The sequence below is a fragment of the Monomorium pharaonis genome, chromosome 10, assembly GCF_013373865.1.
Source record: "Monomorium pharaonis isolate MP-MQ-018 chromosome 10, ASM1337386v2, whole genome shotgun sequence".
NCBI classification, from domain to species: domain Eukaryota; kingdom Metazoa; phylum Arthropoda; class Insecta; order Hymenoptera; family Formicidae; genus Monomorium; species Monomorium pharaonis.
Window position 1 is genome coordinate 15597653 of NC_050476.1, and position 22437 is coordinate 15620089.

General features: G+C 33.1%; 1 protein-coding gene across 1 annotated transcript in view; it reads right to left on the reverse strand.

Annotated features, from left to right (window-relative positions):
- The window catches only part of LOC105834094 (uncharacterized protein CG3556-like), a 106976-nt gene that overhangs the window by 34833 nt on the left and 49706 nt on the right, over positions 1–22437 (reverse strand). The window contains exon 4 of the mRNA XM_036292674.1: positions 14414–14661. Coding sequence (XP_036148567.1) covers positions 14414–14661 — 248 coding nt within the window. The remainder of the gene's footprint in view (positions 1–14413; positions 14662–22437) is intronic.

Genomic DNA, 22437 nt, shown 5'->3' on the forward strand with positions numbered 1-22437 from the left:
ATTAATAGAAAAGTTTTCAGAACAAGAAATATTACATGAAATACAGGAGAAATATGGCCTAAATCAGGATACTTTTAAGATCTACACGGATGGATCCAAAATAGAAGAGAAACCGTCGGTAAAAAGTGCTTACCTCGTAGAAAATTAAGAACGAGGTTTTTCTATGAGTCTTAATAACGCGGCCAGTTTTTTACAGCGAAAGCATGTGCAGTAGCAAAGGCTATGGAATGGGCGTCTCATAAGAAAGTCAGACGAAACATTTTGATATTGACGAACAATCTAAGCACACTAAAAACAGTAAAAAATAATAAAATATCAACTAACATAAATAATTATTTGTTAGAAATTAGAAAATGGCATTTTAAAATTAAAAAGGAACTCAAAACAAAGTAGTCATTGGTTGGATACCGGCACATAAAGGAATTTGGACCAAAGAAGCTGACAAGTTAGCCACAGAAAGAGGCCACAGAAGAAGAACAAACGCTAGAACTCAAGATTCCAGACAGAGACTTAAGAAACAAATACAAAAAAGAACTTATACAAAAAAAACAATAAAGAATTGGAATCACAATAAAAAATAAAATGTAAATTTTACTTTGAAAACTTCTATAGGAGAGAAGAAAGAAGTCCATGGTTCAAAGGAACATATTTACCGAGAAGAGCTGCAGTCTTGTTCAATAGGCTAGAATCTAACCATTACAACTTAAATTCAAGTTTAGCGCGAAAGATTACGTAGACAACACCAGATGTCAGTGTGGGAGCGAAAGAGAAGAGTTAGACCACCTTGTATTTAGTTACAACACCTGTGACAAAGCACGAATGAAAATAAACCTAACGGGAAACGTTGAATAACGTTCTTGCAGATTCACGGTCAAGGATGAACTTGCTTGACCCTTTTTTCTCACGGTGAGTGTCCACTGAGTGCTTTTCAGCTTCCTTGGACGTTTCTTCGGATTCGAAGGTGGCAAATTTTCTGGAATTTTCCGACTCTCAATCCTGCTTTTACGCCGGCCGTCTCTCTCCCGTGCACGCGCTCTTCTGGCTGTTTACATTCCTTAACATTTCTGCTGCGCGTGGAAATCAACGAGGCTGCTCTTTACTATTGTTGTGTCATTTATCTCCTGGTGTTGCAGTCTTTATCTACCACTTGCAATATTAATTCCAAATGGACATTGACTTTCATATTTTAGTAATTACCAAGATTAGACCATTATTCTACCGAATATCGTTAATTTAGTATTGTAAGTTAGGCGGTTAAGTGGTTTTGTATCTGAATTATTTAGTTTTTCGTGAAAGTAGTTTTTGATGCTGCTCTTGCTTGTGTTTGTTGTACATGCCTCGACATCGCCGGCAGGAGCGGCCAAACGCGGTAGATACGGGCGATCGGTTATATGCTAAATGTTATAAACTCGTCCGAAACTTTGAGACGTGTAATGAGTACCGTGACGATTTCCATCCGGGCTGTGCTGCCTTATATATTGCAATTAATTCTGCGCATCCATGTTGTATCGAATCTTTTAAGAGTCTCGAAGGAAAAATAAGCAATAAAACTCGTGACCTGCAAAATCGTACACCGGACTCGTTGGTCGAGACAACTGCTACCTTACACTCTTCGTCTAATGCTCTCCCAAACTGGTTGTTTCTTGCTGAGGATAGAGATAGCGTGCATTCTGTACCTCAGAACAGGGAACAATTTGAAAAATTGGAAATCGGTGATAAATTGACCGCTATATTTAACCTTAATCTTAGCATGCAGAATGAGTTGGCCGCCGTCAATTAAAATCTTAACACTAAATTGGACCAGTTTCGCCGAGATACTAGTGCCCGATTAAATCGGATGAATAACGACATAGCAAAGACGCTCTCTGATATTAGTGAGCTTAGGTCGTCCATAACGCAGATTACAGCTCTAATAAACACTTCGGCAGCTGAAATTATTGTTTCCGGCTGCTAGTTGCTAACACTCTAGATTATCACCAGATTACTCGTAAAATTTTTAAGTTTATTGGTGTGGATCATCTTTATTCGCATGTACACGACGTCCATAGAATAAATTCTAAATTTGAAACTGCGCGCGTGGCTCCAAAATCAAGTGCTTCAGTGAGTTCGTTCTCGTTAGTTCTGTGTATTACTTTGGTGCAGGTTAGTGATGCTATCATGCGCTTAAAGATTGCTAAGGGTGTAATTCCTGTAACCGAAATCTTTGGAAAATTTGTGCATATGTCCAACTTAAGTGACAGAAAAATGTTCCTAAACGAATTCTTGAATAGTGTTACGTACAAATTGCTGCAGCGTGCTTGAGATCGTGCAAAAGCGAATGGTTATGAACGTGTTTGAGTACGGAATGAACGCATTTATGTGCGCAAAACCGCTGCCGCTGACATCATAAATATCTCATGCAAGGCCGACCTAAATCAAATGATTTGACTCGCTCAAGACCGGACTGCGGTGTCTTCAGTTCGGGATTCTTTGAAGATTGTGCATGTTAATATTAATTCATTTAGACATAAAATAAATCTAGTTTTAAGTTATATGGAAGAGCGGGCCCCTAGTATTTTGGCGCTCACTGAAACCTGGCTCGATTCGAAATTGCCGTCCGGCTTCGTTGATGTAAGTGGCAATTATGAAGCCTTCAGAAATGATCGTAATTTAATATCTGATGTCAGTGGTAACCCTATGCAGGGAGGGGCTGCTTTGCTACATTCATAAATCTTTGAAAGGCGTGGAACTTTATAAATTGGAAAATAGAGATAAAAGTAAAACCAAATTTCTGATTCTAGAAGTAAGAGAGAGAAACTCACTCTCCGGTCCTAAAATATTGCTAGCGATTGTTTATAGGCGACCGGGTGGCTTGGTGTTGTCTTCGTTTTTTAATAAATTGGATGAGTTCTCACAATCGTATAAAAATTTAGTAATAATCGGTGAAAAAAATATAGATATGCTTGGGACTTCTTTCCACTCTGAGCACCTGTCTAATTTTATAAAAAAGAGATCTCTATATTTCATTCTTTTTGGCGAGACTCACTACACCTCGGGGTCGGCCACTTATATTGATCACGCCATTATGGATCACGCCAACAAGATTGTATCGTACGCAAAATCTTCTTTTGCGGCGGGCCACTTAGCGATTATTTTTTACTATAAATACTCCCATATTTCAAGGAAAAGATAGCAAGTGTTGTCGCGGTGGTACAATTGTACCAAATGTAGTACTTTTTAAAATTAATGGTTCGGTGGTACTACTTTTGAAAAAATAGCTTATTTTGTTACTTTTTAGTTTTCGCTATACATTTTTTGTATATTTTGTTACAATATTCATTTTTAGTTAATCAGCCAAACAATTCTCCTAACTTAACCTAACCTAACCTAACCTAACCTAACCCGTGACTCGCTCCAATCAATGTCTAATGAGTGAGACAACAATGATCGAATGATTGATCGGGTTAGTGATCACGTAAATTTCAGAAAATGTAGTCAAATCTAATAGCGTTTTCGATTTGTTGACGCGACCCGACTCCGGGTCAATGGTCTGTTCCTTTTATCTTCATTTTTTGCACAGTTTATCTCTTTTCTTGCAGTGGAAAAGAACAAACCACTCGGAGTCGGGTCGAGTCAGTAAATCGCTATAAGTAAAAAAACGCTATAAGTCTGATGACCTGTGATATAAATTGTACCTGCCTACGGCTGCGACTGTTCTGTGTCAGCGCGGACGGGTTAAGATCCACACTGCGTTTAATGTTTCACAATTTCTTTATTTTTGTGTTTATGTCAACGCGCACACAAAGTTCACAATGTTTTGTGGTATAATGTGTGCTCACAATGTTATTATAAATTACAATGCTTATAGGCACGTGTGCCTTAATTCGTTTGTTCGTGGTCACTCCACACGCATATGTATTTCACGGCGTCTGGGGTGCGTATGCCCCGAGTCGATTATCCAGTGACGCCTGGGGATCCGTAGATCCTGAGTCATTATTCACCGATGACGCCTGGGGTGCGTACACCCTAAATCGGTGTTTGGCAATCACGTCACGCACGTCGACAACGCTTGGGGGTACGTCTACCCTGAGTCATTCAGCACACAAGTTTCGCGAAGACTTTACTCGATCGTTTAGTGCATCGTTTAGTGGACTAAACTCGGCAGCGCTCTGACTTCTAATGCTCGCTCGTCCACAGGACGAGGCCCTTTTATATCCGACCATCCTTATTTTTCCGAAATTTCTATTGGTCGGATCCGGATCAAACAATCCGCCGACCGTGTCGCGACGTATGGTACCGCGCTTCCGGAATACCGCCAAAGCGAAGCGTCGCGCCGTCAAGATCGCGACGCCGACATCAATGCTGCCGCGAGACGATCCTACTTGAACCAATCGTGCCGCCGTGCGACCGAAGTCGCCGCGGTGTCGGTGACGGCCTCAGTGGACCTCCCGTAATAATTACCGCAATTTTTCTCAAAATATCGGCTTTTCTTTGAAGCGATCCGACCGGTCTGCCGTGTGCTGAAATGTGTGCGAACGTGTTCGCATTTTGTTCTTATCTCTATTGTGCACGATTATGTACGCAACAGCGACGCTGTGATTTTTGTGTTTGTTTGCACCTGTGACAGCCTACCTTGAATAAAAATTCTGAAACAAGTGGATAGGTAGGTGTTTGTTGTTACAAATTACAAAGTGTGAATTTTACTTCTACAACCTTATCCATTACAGATTTGTTAAACGAAATAAAATTAATAAACCTGGCTCTTCTCAACAAGATGAAAACATACAAAATGCAACACAGATACAACAAACAAAGATCAGCAATTAATTTAGACGATTCAAGTTCAGAAGAAACAGAAACATCTGTTGATGAAAATATTAAGCCCGAGGTTATAAGAAAACGAAAATATAAAGTTCGGAAGTACTGAGAAAATTAGAGTAAAGAATTTAAATGGTTGGAGAACAAAAATAACTTTGTGTATTGTCGCTACTGTTCAAAATCTTTAAGAGGTGGGAAGGCACATTTGGTTAGGCATTTTGAGATCGATTTTCTTAAAAAAAATGAACAAAAAATAAAAGGAGCCATATCAGTAGAGGAAGCTTTAACTTCTAATAAACGTTATAAACTATAACACGATCTTAAGTTTGCCCGGTTAAAATTATGTATTAATTTCGCAGAACATAATTTATCTTTTCCACGAATGAATCACGCTACTAAACTATATGACCAAATTTTTCATAATTCTCAAATTACCACAGAATTGAATATGGCACGAACAAAAACAACTGTCAATACCCAAAATATAACACGTGTGTTATATTACAATTACATTGTTGAGTGGGAAATTACAACTAACAGGTACGTTATATGTAACTTGGTGTTTGGTGGGTATTATTGCACCATACGTTATAAAAACAATTTCAGTAAAACTCAATAAAAGTTTTTTTTCAATCATCATTGATGAAACCACAGATATTTCAACCAAAAAATGTTTGCTGGTAGCTGTCCGTTTTTTTGATGATGATTGCGACAGAGTTTATGATTACCACTTCGCCTTGCTTGAGTTAGCAAAGGGTGACGCTGAAACAATTACTAATGAAATTCTTAGTATTTTCAAAGCAAATGGAGTCAATATAAAGAATTTATTTTGCGTCGGACGATACTTCAGTAATGATGGGTCAAATCAATGGTGTAAAAGCTAAATTGGAAAATATAATACCTAATTTGTTTGTGATGTTCTGTATTTCTCACACTCTGCATTTATGTGCGTCGAAAGCTTGTTTAAAGCTTCCGGACGAACTAGAGAGATTTTGTCGCAAAACTTTTAATTTTTTTGCACACAGTGTTAAACGACAAAGAGAATTTCAGGAATTTCAATCATTTGCAAACTTAGAATCACATAAATTTTTAAGACCGTGCCAAACGCGGTAGCTATCTCTACAAATGACAGTTAACAGAATATGCGAGCAGTGGCTGGCACTAACTCTCTATTTCCAGGCGGAAGTAATGGAGGAAGATGCAACCTTCGTTAATTTTGTCTTAAATTGTTTATTAGATTACAGCTTCCAACTGCACTTCAAATTTTTAAAGATGGTACTAACTTTAGTTGTTAGACTAAACACGTGTTTTCAGTCCGAAACACCCAAGTTTTCTACTTTTCAAAATAGTATCAAAAATTCATACAAAACAACACTAAAATATTTTATAAAATCAAATATTTTAACGAATAAAGAAGTCAGTGATATTAATCCCGCTAATCCTGACCTATTTCTTTCCATTGGAAATATCAATTTAGGTTTGAAGCTGAAAATTTTATTATTTTAAAAAATATGAATGCTAGCGTTGTACACGACGAAGTATGAGTGAAGTGCTTGAATTTTTTGGTTACTCTTTGTACAGAAATTCGTAAAAGAGTTAACTTCAAGGATGAAACTCTCGTAAATCTTGCCATTTTTGATCCAAATAACTGTTTCGAGGATGATAAACCAAATTTGTTGAAATTAACTGCTAGATTTCTTAATATTATAGGGAAAGAGAAACTGATGGATTTAGGGATGAAGTGGGAACAAAGAAATAAATTAAAAAGAAATTTAAAGAAAGAAAGAAATAATATAGATGAATTAATCTCATTTTTAAAAAAATAAAAAAATGGATTTGGTGATACTAATGGACCTTTTTGTCCATTAGTTGTACAGTTTTTAAAATTTATGTTATTTGCCACATAGCAGTGCTTCTGCTAAACGGATTTTTTCCCAATTATCGCTTATGAAAACAAAGTACAGAAATAGAATTGATGTTTTAACATGTATATATATAATGCGTTATTGCTAACAAAATATTTAGCTAAAAATTCCAACTGTGTTGACTGCCTTCCTCCTGAGGAATTAATTAAATTAATAAAGTGAAAGCCTAGAGTCTAGTTCTAAAATTCTTAGTCCAAAGTTAGTACAACTGAATACAAATTATAATTTATTTTTTATCATTTCTTATAGTTTATTTAAGTTCGAAATTAATCTTATGTTAAAAAGTATATGGATTATTATATACATACCTAGTATATTTTTGTTTTATTTTTTATTTTGATGTTTAAATTTTCAATTACAATATTTTTACATAATATTATATTGCAGTGTATAACATTATACTTTTAGTTGCTGTATTTTCGTGTACTTACTCAGTACACGTTTAAATGTTGCGACTGAACATGGTCCCGTGGTCATATATGTGCATAAAAAGAATTTATATATTCTCAGAAAATGCACCCCCTCCTCGTAATTTTTCCTAACCTAACCCAAACATTTTAAAATAAGAAAGCGATGCTTTTTTCTGCCAGATTCGTGTTCTACGCACAAAAACACACAATATTGTTAAGTTTTAACCAAATCGGTGAAGTAGTCCGTCTCCTTTAGTATTACCAAATAAATCATAAAAGTATTATGTAGCGGTCTTCTTTCACATCGGGCAGGAAGCTAATTATTGCTTGTCTTAATTGTGCTGCGGGTGATCTTTATATAGCGCGTGTACTTTACTCCTGAGAGTATTACGTCACCTGTCGACGGCGCCGTGCACTAACTGACGGACGAGCGCGGCGTTTCTTGAAATATCCATGTAAATTCCCTACAAATATTTCTTAACAGATATATCCACAAAAATCTAATAGATATTTCAAAGATAAAAGAATTCGATACAGCAATAAAAAAAGAACATTGCATCCACGTGGATAACTTTTGGAAAAACCTGCATCTAGGTAATCTATGTAAATCACGTGGATTCGACGTGAACGTCACGTAACGGTTTTATTGGGGCTGTGACTAGATATATATCTGCAAGTACTGAAAATCTATAGTATACGTAATGTGAACTATACATAGATTTTCAGTATTAATAGTTAATTGCATTAAGTAAAGCGCGTCTTTGCGAGCCAGTTTCTGAATCAATTCGGTTCTCCTATAGTTTCAAAAATTCATAATTTGTAACTGATGTATCTTGGCAAAAAGAAATTGTACATTAAAAAACAAAAATCCATTTTAAAGAGAAAAAATTGTAATCTAATAAGAACTATAAAAAACTGTGAAAATGTAGACAAAAATTTTTTTTCTTTTTCTCTATTCTTTCATTATAGCCAAAAATCGTTTTTTTTTTTTTTAAATTATTTTACTCAAAAACTTGACGTGATAGGCACTTTTTGTGATCAAATTTGTATTTAGTGCATAAAATTACGTAAGAAAACACTAATCCTTCTTAAAAGACTTTCAAAACCCTAAATTTTGCCTACCCGCGTTATTTGATTTTTCAAATAATGTGAGTATCATATGTGGACGGTTTCCAAGCTGAGAGTTCCGAGGAGGAAGTGGGATGAAAGAAAAATTCGTAAGAGCAGAAGGATATGACGTCACATGGATATGGATAAGAGTTCCAAAAAAGTAGTGAGACGAGAGAAGAACTCGTAAACGCGAAAGGATATGACGTCACGTAGGGATGGATATGCCTTGTCACTCTGAAAACCCGCTGATATAAATATAGAGCCGGCAACATAAACATAGGTACGTACTGGTTTAGTTTCCATTGTATGTTTGATTTGGTTTCAATTTGGAGTGAAACGAGATTGAAATCGATGAAAACTTGTCTAATACACTTAACCTTTACAAGACCGGTAGCCACTTTAGTGGCTTCGAACTGTTTCAGTCAATTTTATACACTTTTCTGGTCTCAATTAACTTAATAATATTATAACAAATGTGTTAAACTAAGTGATTCATACATTCAAATTTGTGTTTGCTATTTTAGTTTAACAGAGTCATTACATTGAACAGACACACTAGTGTATTAGTTTTGTACTTATAAGTTGTCAGTACTGAGATGCTATAGTTATTTTTCTGCTTTGTTTCTACTACATACACACTCTCTCTTTGTGTGTCTGTGTCTCCATCCGCCGTCCAAGCCGGACAGTTATTACTCTGTTGTATTTTGTATTGCAATAAAGACGTGCCTATATTTAATCTTATCAAGCTTGTCCTTAGCACATCTTTAATACCTTTATTTGCTAACAAAATGTTCTTTATGTCGGCACGTGTATCGGTAAATAGTTAAAACGTGGAGGTGGGGGGAGTGGAAACAAAACCGACGCGACGTTAAAGCTCAATCAACACTACTACGCAACAGAACGCTGGTGTATTCTAAAAAACGAGAACACTTCTCAAAAAGCGCACTTTGCACGTTACATTGTTAGAATTATTACCATTACATTTTATTGCGTAAAGTGGAAAGACAGGCCATACGTATTTATTTTAACCAGCGCACATGTAAACGAAATGTCATCAACGAGAAAAAAAGATTATAAAACTCAAGAAGACATTGTAAAACCGACAGCTACAATATAATACACATATGGGTGGAATAGATACTACAGACCGACAATTATCAATACGCGAAACCGTACGAAAAACCATGAAATGGTACAAGAAACTTTTTCACTGTGTAGATTTGTCTATGGTAAATGCGTTTGCATTATATAAAATAAAAAATCCGGATACTCTTTTGTTTGTTCCGCAGATAAAACTTAAAATTATTCACAAGATGCTGAAGAAGTTCAGTTCTGCTACTAAAAAAGTTGTAAAGCGATCCAGCAATTTATCAAATCCATTTTGGCTAACTGTTCGCCATTTCCCGTCACAATTACAGACAAAAAGACAATATGTTGTTTGTTCGAAAAATTCGTCTCGAAAAAGAACATCCTTCAATTGTGAAGACTGCGGTGTACCTTTATGCATTGTACCTTGCTTCAAGGTCTATCACACAAAACAGATTTTCTGAATGTGTTCTGAATTTTCTGCCATAATAAAACATTCCCAGATAGCACACGGATGTCCAGGACGGACTTTGTGGATATTCTAAGGACGTCCTGATTTTATACCGGGACGTCCTAGGACATCCTGAGGAGAGTCCACCAGACGTCCTGAAGATACCATAAGATTTCTTCAGGACATCCTCAGAAATAACAAACAATGACCACTTTTTGTCAGATTTTTTAGATTTTTTTCAGGATTTCTGATAAATGTATAAAAATTAAAACGTTTCTCAGAAAAATTTAAAAAATAAAAAATTCTGATTAATTTAGAAAATTTTTTAATATTTTTAAGTATTTTTAAGAGTTTTTGAAAATTGAAAAAAATTTTAACAAAAAATTAAAAGTTCAAATTATTTCTACGCTAATTTTGTAAGAGGAAGAAGAATATACCAATGTTTCAGCCAAGCGACAATCGTACCTGTTATATCATGTTTAATCTTTGTACTCGAGAAAACGATCACCCATCCAAGTATCAACCATCGCCGACATTGCTTGACTTCGAAGATCATACGCATCCTAACGCTTTGTGATGATCCATGAGTATTTCTTGTTTATGCATATATATTTGTTATAGATCATGACAATAGATGTTGTCAGAAGGATAAAACATATACAGTTAACTTATATTTTTATAAATATTAGGTATACAAATAAGTTTTCGCTGTTTAACAAAAGTTGGTGCCACCAGTAAGTTATAGTTAAAATGCCGTTATCGTAAGGTTGGACATCTGTTAACAACATAACCTTGAAATATTAGTGAATTTTTATCAGTATATGTATTTTTTTGTGTGCGGAAATGTCGAGTTTTGAGCCGACCCAGGCAACCAGCTGACGTCGAAATGACGTAAATTTATGTGATTTTTGTCACTAATTGGTGACTGACCTGACGTTATTTTAAATGTCATAACAATCACGTCAGTATATACGTCATAAGTATACGTTATATATGACGTAACTATTGGTCTTTGGAGTGACGTCAGTTGGAAAAAGTAAATAAGACGTCATAATGACGTTATTTAAATGACGTCCCTGATGAAAATATTATATTACTAAAATTTTTACTGAAAATTTCTCTCAATTGATCCCTTTTCACTAAAATTCAGTAAGATTTGTTAAATTTAATTAAAATTTATTAAAATTTATTAAGGTTTCTTTAAGATTCGTTAAAATTTATATAATTTATTTTTTTGTTAAATAACACTAAAGTAAATTTAATGAATTTTATAAAATTTTAATGAATTAAATGAGTTTTAATGAATTTTAATGAATTTTATACATGAGTTTTAATCAATTTTAATGAATTTAATAAATTTTAATAAATTTTATAAAATTTTAATGAATTAAATGAGTTTTAATAAATTTTAATGAATTTAATAAATTCCAATGAAATGGATCAATTGAAAAAGATTTTCAATAAAATATTTCCATCAAGAGTTATTTAAATAACACGGTTTTGTTAAAAAATTGTGTATATTTATGTATTATGCGTAAATATTTCGTACATTCAGACGTCAAGTTTCATGTTTCTGACATCTATTGAACTGATCTATAACAAATATGTATTCATGAGCATCAAGTGTTCATGGATCATCACGAAGTGCTAGGTTGCGTACGATGTTCGAAGTCAAGCAACGTCGACGGCGGTTCAGAGTTGGATGGGTGACCGCGGAAGTTAGGCAATTCCCCAGTATAACGATGCTTGTTGAGAAACAACGTAAATTTTTTTTAATATTATAATTATGTTATTTCGATATTTTCACAACGCAAGTATACTGCATATATAGGACATGTGCCCAAAATATTTTCTAAAATGTCAAAATAACGGCGACTTTTACTACCTGGGATAGTCATAAAAATAACGTAAGTAAACGTCATTAACCTGACGTCATTTTTGACGAGACAAACTCACGTCGTCATTACGTCAATTTGATGTCATAGACTGACGTTGAACGGGTCAAAAACTGACGTTATATTCACGTCATTTCGACGTCAGCTGGTTGCCTGGGGAATAAGAATCATTTTCGGGAACTTTTGATTTACTTCTTCAATTTGTAGAAATCTGCAGCTGAGGCGCATCGATTGCTTGTAGAAGCAATTGGTGAGGCTGCCTTAAGTGAAAGAAGTTATCTTGAGTGGTTTCAAAAGTTTAAGAACGGTGAATTTAACATCGAAGACAAAGAACGTAGCAGAAGGCCGAAAGTGTACGAAGACACGGAATCGGAAGCATTATTAGATTAAGATTCGTGCCAAACGCAAGAAGAACTTGCACTTACATTAGGGGTGACTCAACAAACAATTTCATATCGGTTGAAATCATAAATGCCCAATTTTTGATAAAAAACGGCGAAAACTTATTTGTACACCTAATAAATATAAAGTTTTACAGTTTTTTAAAATTATTTTTACATATGCGCGCGAAATAGCATGTGGAATAACTTATTAAAAAAACTGTTTTTGCTCCGTTCGTATAAAATAAAATAAAAACATTATTTAATGTCTTTTATAATTTTTTAGTATTGTTGATATGCCACATTGTTTCAATAAGTGTAGACATTCAAACTGACTTTGAAGTCGACATTTTTACACACTTGATTTTGCAATACATTCTAAAAATACGTACGATATTCAAAAATTTCTCACTTGCTATATTAATTTACCGTCTTTTTCAAAATTAATATACGTCCAGGATGTCCCTGAATACTGTTTTAGGATGTCTTGAGGACTTTTGTAGGATGTCCTGAGGATTTTTCGTACGATGTCTTGAGGACTATTATAGGACGTTCTGAGGACTGTCTTAAGATGTCCTGAGGACTGTCTTAGGATGTCCTGAGGACTGTCTTAGGATGTCCTGAAGACTGTCTTAGAATGTCTTGAGGACTTTCAGGGTATCATATTCTCAAAACATTTTGTGCTATCTAAAATGTCTGATATTTATACAGTCATCACATTTATCTTCAGACATTTTATAGCTAATGAAACTCTTTATACAATATTTTAAGAATAACGTTTTCAGCTAGAATACATATATCCTCAGAACATCCCAAGAATGTCCTCAAAATATGAGTAGAATTTTAATTCATATTAATACTATTACAGAATCTAACATTCTAAACTTACTTTAGAAGTCAAACTTATATTATACATAAAGTATTTATATAAAATATTTACAATAATTCAACTATTATATCCTGACAAGATCCCAAGATATCCCGAGACATATTCAGAATGATTTAGAGAACGTCCTGTGCTATCTGGGTTTTTATGTGTTTTTGTACCAGTATTATTATTTCAAATACTCATCTTGTTGTTTGTAAAATAAATTGATATAAAACAAATGATGCATTTTTTTATTCCAACATAAATTATGGTAAAAATGTTTTTATACGAGTTATTTATAAAATATTAACTTAATTTTTTGTTTAAACAATTAATCTTACAATATTTATTATTATTTAACCAACAAAAGTAAAAAAAATAATGAAACAAGTATGAATTGTCCGTTCCAGACCGGAAGCCACTATAGTGGCGCGAGGGGGCGGGGTCAGCATTTTCACCATTTAACCCAATGACATTGATGAAAAAGTTCTAGCACTAAAAACAAAAAAGTCGGTCAAAAACATACCGGTCCAGTAAAGGTTAAGAGGATGCTAAACAATCCGTCAAACTTGATCGAGGTCGATAATGTAGAGTCATTCATTTATCTTTGTTTATAAAAATATTTGTTTCAAAATACAAGTTATGTAGTTAATACGTACAAATTAATGGTACACCGCAATTCGGAATAGATTGAGGAATAAGACTATATTCGTCAAATTACAATTACAAGCCGTAAAAAAAGTTATTTATTGGATCAAATTTTGTTTATTTAAGCGCTTTCACTGAGAAATCTGTAGTGAAAGCGCTTAAATGAACAAAATTTGATCCAATAAATAACTTCTTTTTACGGCTTGTAATCGTAATTCGACGAATATATTCTTATTTCTCAATCTATTCTGAACTGTGGTGTACTATTTGTACGTATTAGCTACATAACTTATATTTTAAAACAAATAATATTTTTATGAACAAATAAACTTAAAAATTTTTTATTGCATTTTTGGTCTTGATCTATTCGTCCTCAGATTTATTTGTGTATGTACATACTTTAAACGTGTAAAAGAATTTTCAATTCTTCAATTAATTCAATTCGAAACTATATGATTATAAATACTAAACGGTTGAACAGAATGTCGGTAAAACAGCCAACTTTAGGATCCCCTTTATATACTCTTATTTCAATCCGTCAGTTTAGTAAGAGTAGCAACAGTTCAGTTTTACAGGTCTTGTATATAATACTAGGCTAAGATAAACAAGTTAATTTGGAAACCAGTAGAGAGTCACAGGAGAACTTTATAAGACTAGATAATATTAAAGACTATTTTCTCCCCTCATCTACCCGTTTCCTTATACTACTATTACTACAATTTCTATCTCATGCGCACCACATATTCATCAATCTTAAATCATAGATCTAAAATAGAATTTAATATAACTTATTATTGTTACAATTTAATCTAATTTTTTAAGTGAATAGAAAGCACAACTCACCGATGTTATGATCACGTGCGGCATTAGCAATATCTAAAAGACGACGCATTTGTCGTTTGCGCACATGTGCTTGCGCACTGCATGCTGCGAGTGTAGTCAGCGCAAAATCATAATCGGTCGGCGGTTCATGATGTTGCAATGTACCGATTAAATCGTGACCATGAAATTGTCTTGGATCCATGCACATTGCATTTAAAGCCAGAGTATAGCGTGCCAGTTGTACCGGAGAAAAACCAACTTCTCGATGTCTGTAAACACAAACGTTAGCAAATAATTCATAGAAAGAGCATATTCTTGATGCATAATAATGCTATCATATTGTGTACGGCAAGATTTACCATGTTCTTGCCACAAATTTTCTATCATACCTTGTACAAAAAGGTTTATCTTGTTTTTGCTATAAATTTGCTATTATGCTTTATTAGCAAGTTTTACCCTGTTATTTGGGTAAAATATGCATCACACTATTGCGACAAGCTTTATCAGCAAAAGCTAAGCTTTTTGCGGATACACCTTGTTACAATTATACTGCAAAAATATGCTTGAGTTTGTTATAAACTTTACGCAAAATTTGCATTATTTTGCTTGCTAGGTACATGTTGCCAGGTCGAACGCCATACTAAAGTATAAATTCATCAACTTTGAGCTGCTCATTGATATCAATATGATAATATTTATAAAACACAGTACATGTGGCGGACTTACAAGGGAACCTCGCGAACCCGAAAATTCTGATTTTAATGAAACTTAGCATAAATGTAGAGGGGGTGAATACATGAATTTAGAAATTAAAAGTTGGTGCTTATAAACGGTTTAAAGGGTTGAAACCACCCTTCAAAAATTTTGAGTTTTTGCCTTTTCTGGATATATCTTGTAAACTAAACAAAATATTAAAAAATGTTTCATACAAAAGTTTTACAGTATAAATACCTCTATTTAACTATGTTATTTATTTAAAAAAAAAATTTTTTTTCAAAGACAAATTTTTTTTTCTTTGGAAAGAAAATTTTTTTGGAAAAAATAAATATGATAGTTGAATAGAGGTATTTATGCCGTAAAACTTTTGTATGAAACATTTTTTAATATTTTGTTTAGTTTGCGAGATATATCGAGAAAATGCAAAAATGTCTCAACTTTGAAGCGTGCTTTCACCCCTTCAAGCCGTTTTTGAACCAAAATAAAACATTTCTAAATTAATTTATTTACCCCCTCTACATTTATGCCAAGTTTCATTAAAATCAGAAAATTTTCTGTTTGATCTTATAAACGGTTGGAAGGAGTGAAACTACCCTTCAAAGGTTGAGATATTTTTACCTTTTCTCCATATATCTCGTAAACTAAACAAAATATAAAAAAATGTTTTATACAAAAGTTTTACAGTATAAATACCTCTATTTAACTACGCTGTTTATTTTTCGAAAAAAAAAAATTTTTTTTTAATTAAGATAAATTTTCAATAAAATTGACTTTTATGTATGTAGCATTTATAAAGTAATTATACTATCTTATACTACGTTTTATTTATATCATATATGTGTATATTATATATGTTATATATTATTTACGTTATAATACTATACATTTATATTATCTGCATCCTTGTATGTATTAGTTTTTATCTAACAGTTGCGCAATATTAGTAGTCACGTTACTTTCACACAGTGTTCATTCTCTCTACGTCACATATTTCACATTCAAGTTTTATATTCGTCATGTCACGGTATGTATCATATATGAAATCACGTATTAATAAAAGTTTGGTATCTTTATTAATGGTGTTACGCGTCATTTTCACATCAGTGTCAAGTCTAACGTGTGTTTGATCAGTACATCAGTATCACATCTAACATGTGCTTGATTTTTCTTGTTAGATTGTTTTTAATTAAGCGAAGCATAATGTTACACATAAATGTTGCAAATGTTCTTAATATGTTAATTATTTTATTTCAAATTACACATACGCCTATAAATGAAAGAGAAATACAATTACGTGATGTGATAAAGGACATTATAACAAATGCAGTGAATGACTTATCATTTGATGTACACACTCATTTTGCTTTAAAATTTCAAAATTATTCGGAAGTGGATTTACCTGACATAGAATATGTAACAGATAAAATGGAAGAATTTTTAGAAAATGATAATGTTGATTATGAATCTGATAATGAATATAATTGTGAACCAGAAGACGAAATTTTAAATAGTAGCTATAAAAAGAAAGCCGTCGAATATTGGAGAAGTGATAAAAGGCCGACACTCTCTTTTAGGAGTGCAACGTCGCTTCAAAAAGGTGAAGTCCCTACCACAATTATCATTTTAAAAAAATTCTTCTTTATCATTTGTTACATATTCTATGTCAGGTAAATCCACTTCCCAATAATTTTAAAATTCTAAAGCAGTATCAGTGTGTACATCAAATGATAAATCACATTCACTGTTATAATATCATTTGTTATAATATCCTCTATCACATCACGTAATTGTATTTCTCTTTCATTTATAGGTGGAATATCTATAATTTGAAATAAAATAATAAACATATTAAGAACATTCGCAGCATTTACGTGTAACATTATGCTTCGCTTAATTAAATAATCTAACAGAAAAATCAAGCACACGTTAGATGTGATACTGATGTACTGATCAAGCACACGTTAGACTTGATACAGATGTGAAAATGACGCGTAACATCATTAATAAATATATCAAACTTTAATACGTGATTTCCATTTCATATATAATATATACCGTGATATGACGAATATAAAACTTGAATGTGAAATATGTGACGTAGACAGAATGAACTGTGTGAAAGCAACGTGACTACTCTAATATTGCGCAACTGTTAGATGAAAACTAATACATATAGGGATGCAGATAATATAAATGTATAGTATTATAACATAGATAACATATAACATACATAATATACACATAGATGATATAAATAGAACGTAGTATAAGATAGTATAATTATTTTATAAATGCTATATACATAAAAGTCAATTTTATTGAAAATTTATTTTAATTAAAAAAAAAATTTTTTTTGAAAAATGAACAGTGTAGTTAAATGAAGGTATTTAGGCTGTAAAACTTTTGTATAAAACATTTTTTAATATTTTGTTTAGTTTACGAGATATAGCGAGAAAAGGTAAAAATATCTCAACCTTTAAAGGGTAATTTCACTCTTTCAAACCGTTTATAAGCCCAAACAAAAAATTTTCTAATTTTAATGAAACTTGGCATAAATGTAGAGGAAGTAAATATATTAATTTAGAAATGTTTTATTTTGGTTCAAAAACGGTTTGAAGGGGTGAAACCACACTTGAAAGTTAAGACATTTTTGCATTTTCTCGATATATCTCGTAAACTAAACAAAATATAAAAAAATGTTTCATACAAAAGTTTTACGGTATAAATACCTCTATTTAACTATGCTATTTATTTTAATCAAAAAAATTTTTTTTTCAAAGAAAAAAAATTTGTTTTTGAAAAAAAATTTTTTTGAAAAAATAAATAGCATAGTTAAATAGAGGTATTTATACTGTAAAACTTTTGTATGAAACATTTTTTAATACTTTGTTTAGTTTACGAGATATATCGAGAAAAGACAAAAATTCAACATTTTTGAAGGGTGGTTTCAACCCTTTAAACCGTTTATAAGCACCAACTTTTAATTTCTAAATTTATGTATTTACCCCTTCTACATTTATGCCAAGTTTCATTAAAATCAGAATTTTCGGGTTCGCGAGGTTCCCTTGTTAGTTAATGTTCCGGCAGATACGCGCGAGTTAATAACAAGTATAAGTAATGCAGATGTACGATCCGTCAGAACTATTGTCGTTCCTGATGTATTTTAATGATCTGTACGGATGAACGACATACATATATGTATATCAACCGTTACTCTACGCCGAATTTCGATGGGTTGAAGACATCTCTAATTTTAACGTGAACTCCGGGTTACATTCTCAAGGTCGAATATCTACACTATATTCATGACGAGCTGGTTTATCATTCTTCCCGATGCGCAATAACCCGATAGGTTAATATCAAAATTTTTTCACGACCTTGTATAAAAAGCGTTACGTCATGCATTAAGGTAACTTGCAGTGCACGCGTTACGGTCTCATCTTCGTATTGTGAACATAAATCGCGTACTGTAATTTACTTAATTCTCATGGCTCTACAATTACATCGAACTTGGTTTGGAACATGCACAACAAATTTGAAAAAAAATTGTACAAATTGATAAACAACACAGTATTTGACAAAACAATGGAAAACGTTTAAAATTACGCCGACGTAAAATTAACGAAACGGTAGAACGAAATAATGATCACGAATCTAAATTTTTACAACTAAAGATTTTTTTTTTGAAAAAATTAATCATCGTCAAATCGCGCAAACTTGAAATAAAATTTAAAAAATGTTGGATATGTGTATCCTCAATATATCAAACACCTGTACGAATTTCACTATAAATACATGCTACCTTTGCGATAAATGCGAAATCATGTATACAGGGAGTCCCAGAGCATACTGGTCACTGTTCATAAAAAGGTAGATGGGATCGAGATGAACATAAAAGTTCAATATTGTTGTGGGTTTGGTCTGCTAATAATCGAGATATAAATTTTTTAAATTATGCGAATGAGAGCGCGCTTTGCGCGCCGAAGGAAGGGCTCGAGCCGCTCGAGCCATAGCACGGCCTACTGTTTCAAGCATTGGCTGCCGGCGGCGGCGGGGGAAAGAAGGAGAAGCGTGGCGTCGTCGCCGTTCCCACGTCTCGCCGCACCGCACCTAAGCTTGCGTCGATGGCTGCTACGCACACTCGCGATTACATGACGAGATTAGAAATTATTAATAAAAATAGGACAAATTTAAATCGCAATAAACTTTTGTAAATAAGAAAGTCGAAAGAGAGAAAGCAATGGAAACGTATGGAACCTGCAAATAATATAATATTTGCCGCATCAAATTCTCTCATCGTTTTTTATGGAATATTAAATTAACGAAGATTTATCACGATTGATTCTTTATACATTCTCCTTTCGTAACCATCTTATTAGAAAATTACGAAATGCACGAAATACTATCCCTAATATGCACTCTTTGTAAAATAACACGATAGAAAAATATTCACGTTTGATCTAACGACTTCAGGATAAATTATTCGATGCAACTTCTACGATAATTATAGGTAATTAGAGATCAATGTTATGTCAAGTATCGTTAGTATGGTTAACTAGAAATGATTTTCTCTTGTATATGATAGAGAACTTCGAATTTCTTCTATCGTTAATACATTATAAGTCACTGAAAATCTGTCGTAATTAATAATGCAATTAAAGGTAGAAGAAACTGTAAGTTTTCTATGGTTATAAATAAAAGAAAATCCTTCGTTGTGTTAACAATACATGATATTGAACATTAATTTTTAAGCATAATTATCATAGCATTGCGCCTAAGCTATCGTGAAATCGTTACATCAAGAGAGAATATTTTTCTGTGTTATTACAAAGAGTGTAACATACTATGGATAAGTATTTCGCGCATTTTAGTATGACACCTCTCTCTCCCTCTCTCCCTCTCTCTCTCTCTCTCTCTCTCTCTCTCTCTCTCTCTCTTTCTCTCTCTTTCTCTCTCTCTCTCTCTTTCCCTCTCAAGCACTACGTAGTACACAAATACAATAAATATTACCACGTTTAACAACATCTTTAGTTTGTACTATTCTACTTTCATTATGTGTAATTTGAATAAAATAAAATTTTAACAATTATCATTTCTTTATATTTTTAGTGTTACACACGATCGAAAAAAAAATTATCAAAAATTATCACTAAAACTGCGCTAAATAATCAGCACGATACTTTCTTTCTGAGTGTCGTATCGTGTTTAATGTTAAAAATGTTAAAAAATAGTAATATTGTTAAACAAATTTTATGACATTTAATGAAACTTTAATAATATTGATCGGAACTGTTGTTGAAAATGACGTTTATCGTGTTTCAGTAAATACTTTAGAGGGAAAGATATTCCTGCTAAATTACAAAGTATAAAAGTACAAAGTTCAATTTTAAATACAAATCAAGAGTAAATAAAAAATTCAATAAAAGAATTCAGAGTTTCTTCTACCTTTAATTGCATTATTAATTACGACAGATTTTCAGTGACTTATAATGTATTAACGATAGAAGAAATTCGAAGTTCTCTATCATATACAAGAGAAAATCATTTCTAGTTAACCATACTAACGATACTTGACATAACATTGATCTCTAATTACCTATAATTACCGTAGAAGTTGCATCGAATAATTTATCCTGAAGTCGTTAGATCAAACGTGAATATTTTTTTATTGTGTTATTTTACAAAGAGTGCATATTAGGGATAGTATTTCGTGCATTTCGTAATTTTCTAATAAGGTGGTTACGAAAGGAGAATGATAAAGAATCAATCGTGACAAATCTTCGTTAATTTAATATTCCATAAAAACGATGAGAGAATTTAATGCGGCAAATATTATATTATTTGCAGGTTCCATACGTTTCCATTGCTTTCTCTCTTTCGACTTTCTTATTTACAAAAGTTTATTGCGATTTAAATTTGTCCTATTTTTATTAATAATTTATAATCTCGTCATGTAATCGCGAGTGTACGTAGCAGCCATCGACGCGAGCTTAGGTGCGGTGCGGCGAGACGTGGGAACGGCGACGACGCCACGCTTCTCCTTCTTTCCCCCGCCGCCGCCGGCAGCCAATGCTTGAAACAGTAGGCCGTGCTATGGCTCGAGCGGCTCGAGCCCTTCCTTCGGCGCGCAAGGCGTGCTCTCATTCGCATAATTTAAAAAATTTATATCTCGATTATTAGCAGACCAAACCCACAACAATATTGAACTTTTATGTTCATCTCGATCCCATCTACCTTTTTATGAACAGTGACCAGTATGCTCTGGGACTCCCTGTATATACCGATACAGGTAATCTCATATATCATGTCGAGTAAAAGGATGTTTATGAGACGATAAAACGCAATATCGCTAGATTCGACACGAGTGATTATTCGACCAACAATGCTTATAGTCATCATCTCACTTGTGAATAAGGTTTCCGGTCTAACGAAAGACAAAAATAACGGCGCGATAACCGAGTTCATAAGATTCAGGGCGAAGATGTACGCGTCGAGGATTGACGAAAAAAAGGCTAGAGGTGTCCAAAATAATGCGTAGCGAGACCTATAACGTACGACGATTACACTCGGTATTTCAACCGAAGAGATTGAAATGACTCACCACCATCGTTAGTGTATAAAATCAAAGTTGTACACAGTATATACGGTGCCGAAACAAAAATAGCTCCGAGTCCGTATGACAACAAATATTAATATGTTATCATCCAGATACCCAGAAATGTTACTAGATAATATATTTTATGTTAATAAAGAGTTCATATTGTACATAATTTATATTTTTATATTATTGGAATAGAATATCTTCTATACACTATAAAAAATGTACGTAAAGTTACACAAATAATAAGAGTAACAATTACACAATAAAAAATGGAAATGTACAAAATCATGTACTTTTACCAAAATTAATATTTTTACCATTTATTGTGCAAATAATTTTTATATTCTATGGAAAATTACAAGATTAAAAGTATAATTTACAGATTTTATGTAAAAGTAAAATTTTGTAAATGTTAAATTTTCTTGTAATATTACAAAACATTGATAATAGTACACAAAATATGATAATTTTACAAATTATAATTTTTTCTTACATAAGTATATATTCCTTAAAAAATGGAATGATTGTAAGTAATCAGCCTGCATATTAATAGCGTTTTCGACCGGTCTTGGGTTAATCGCTCCAGGAGCAATTAATGACGTCATAAAACCCAATCACAGCCATTCTTCTAAAGAATTTAATAACTGCGATTGGCCAGTTCTAGAAGAATAAGAACCCGACATGCATTAACCCTACTCGGTTTTGCACGGTCGAAAACGCCATGATA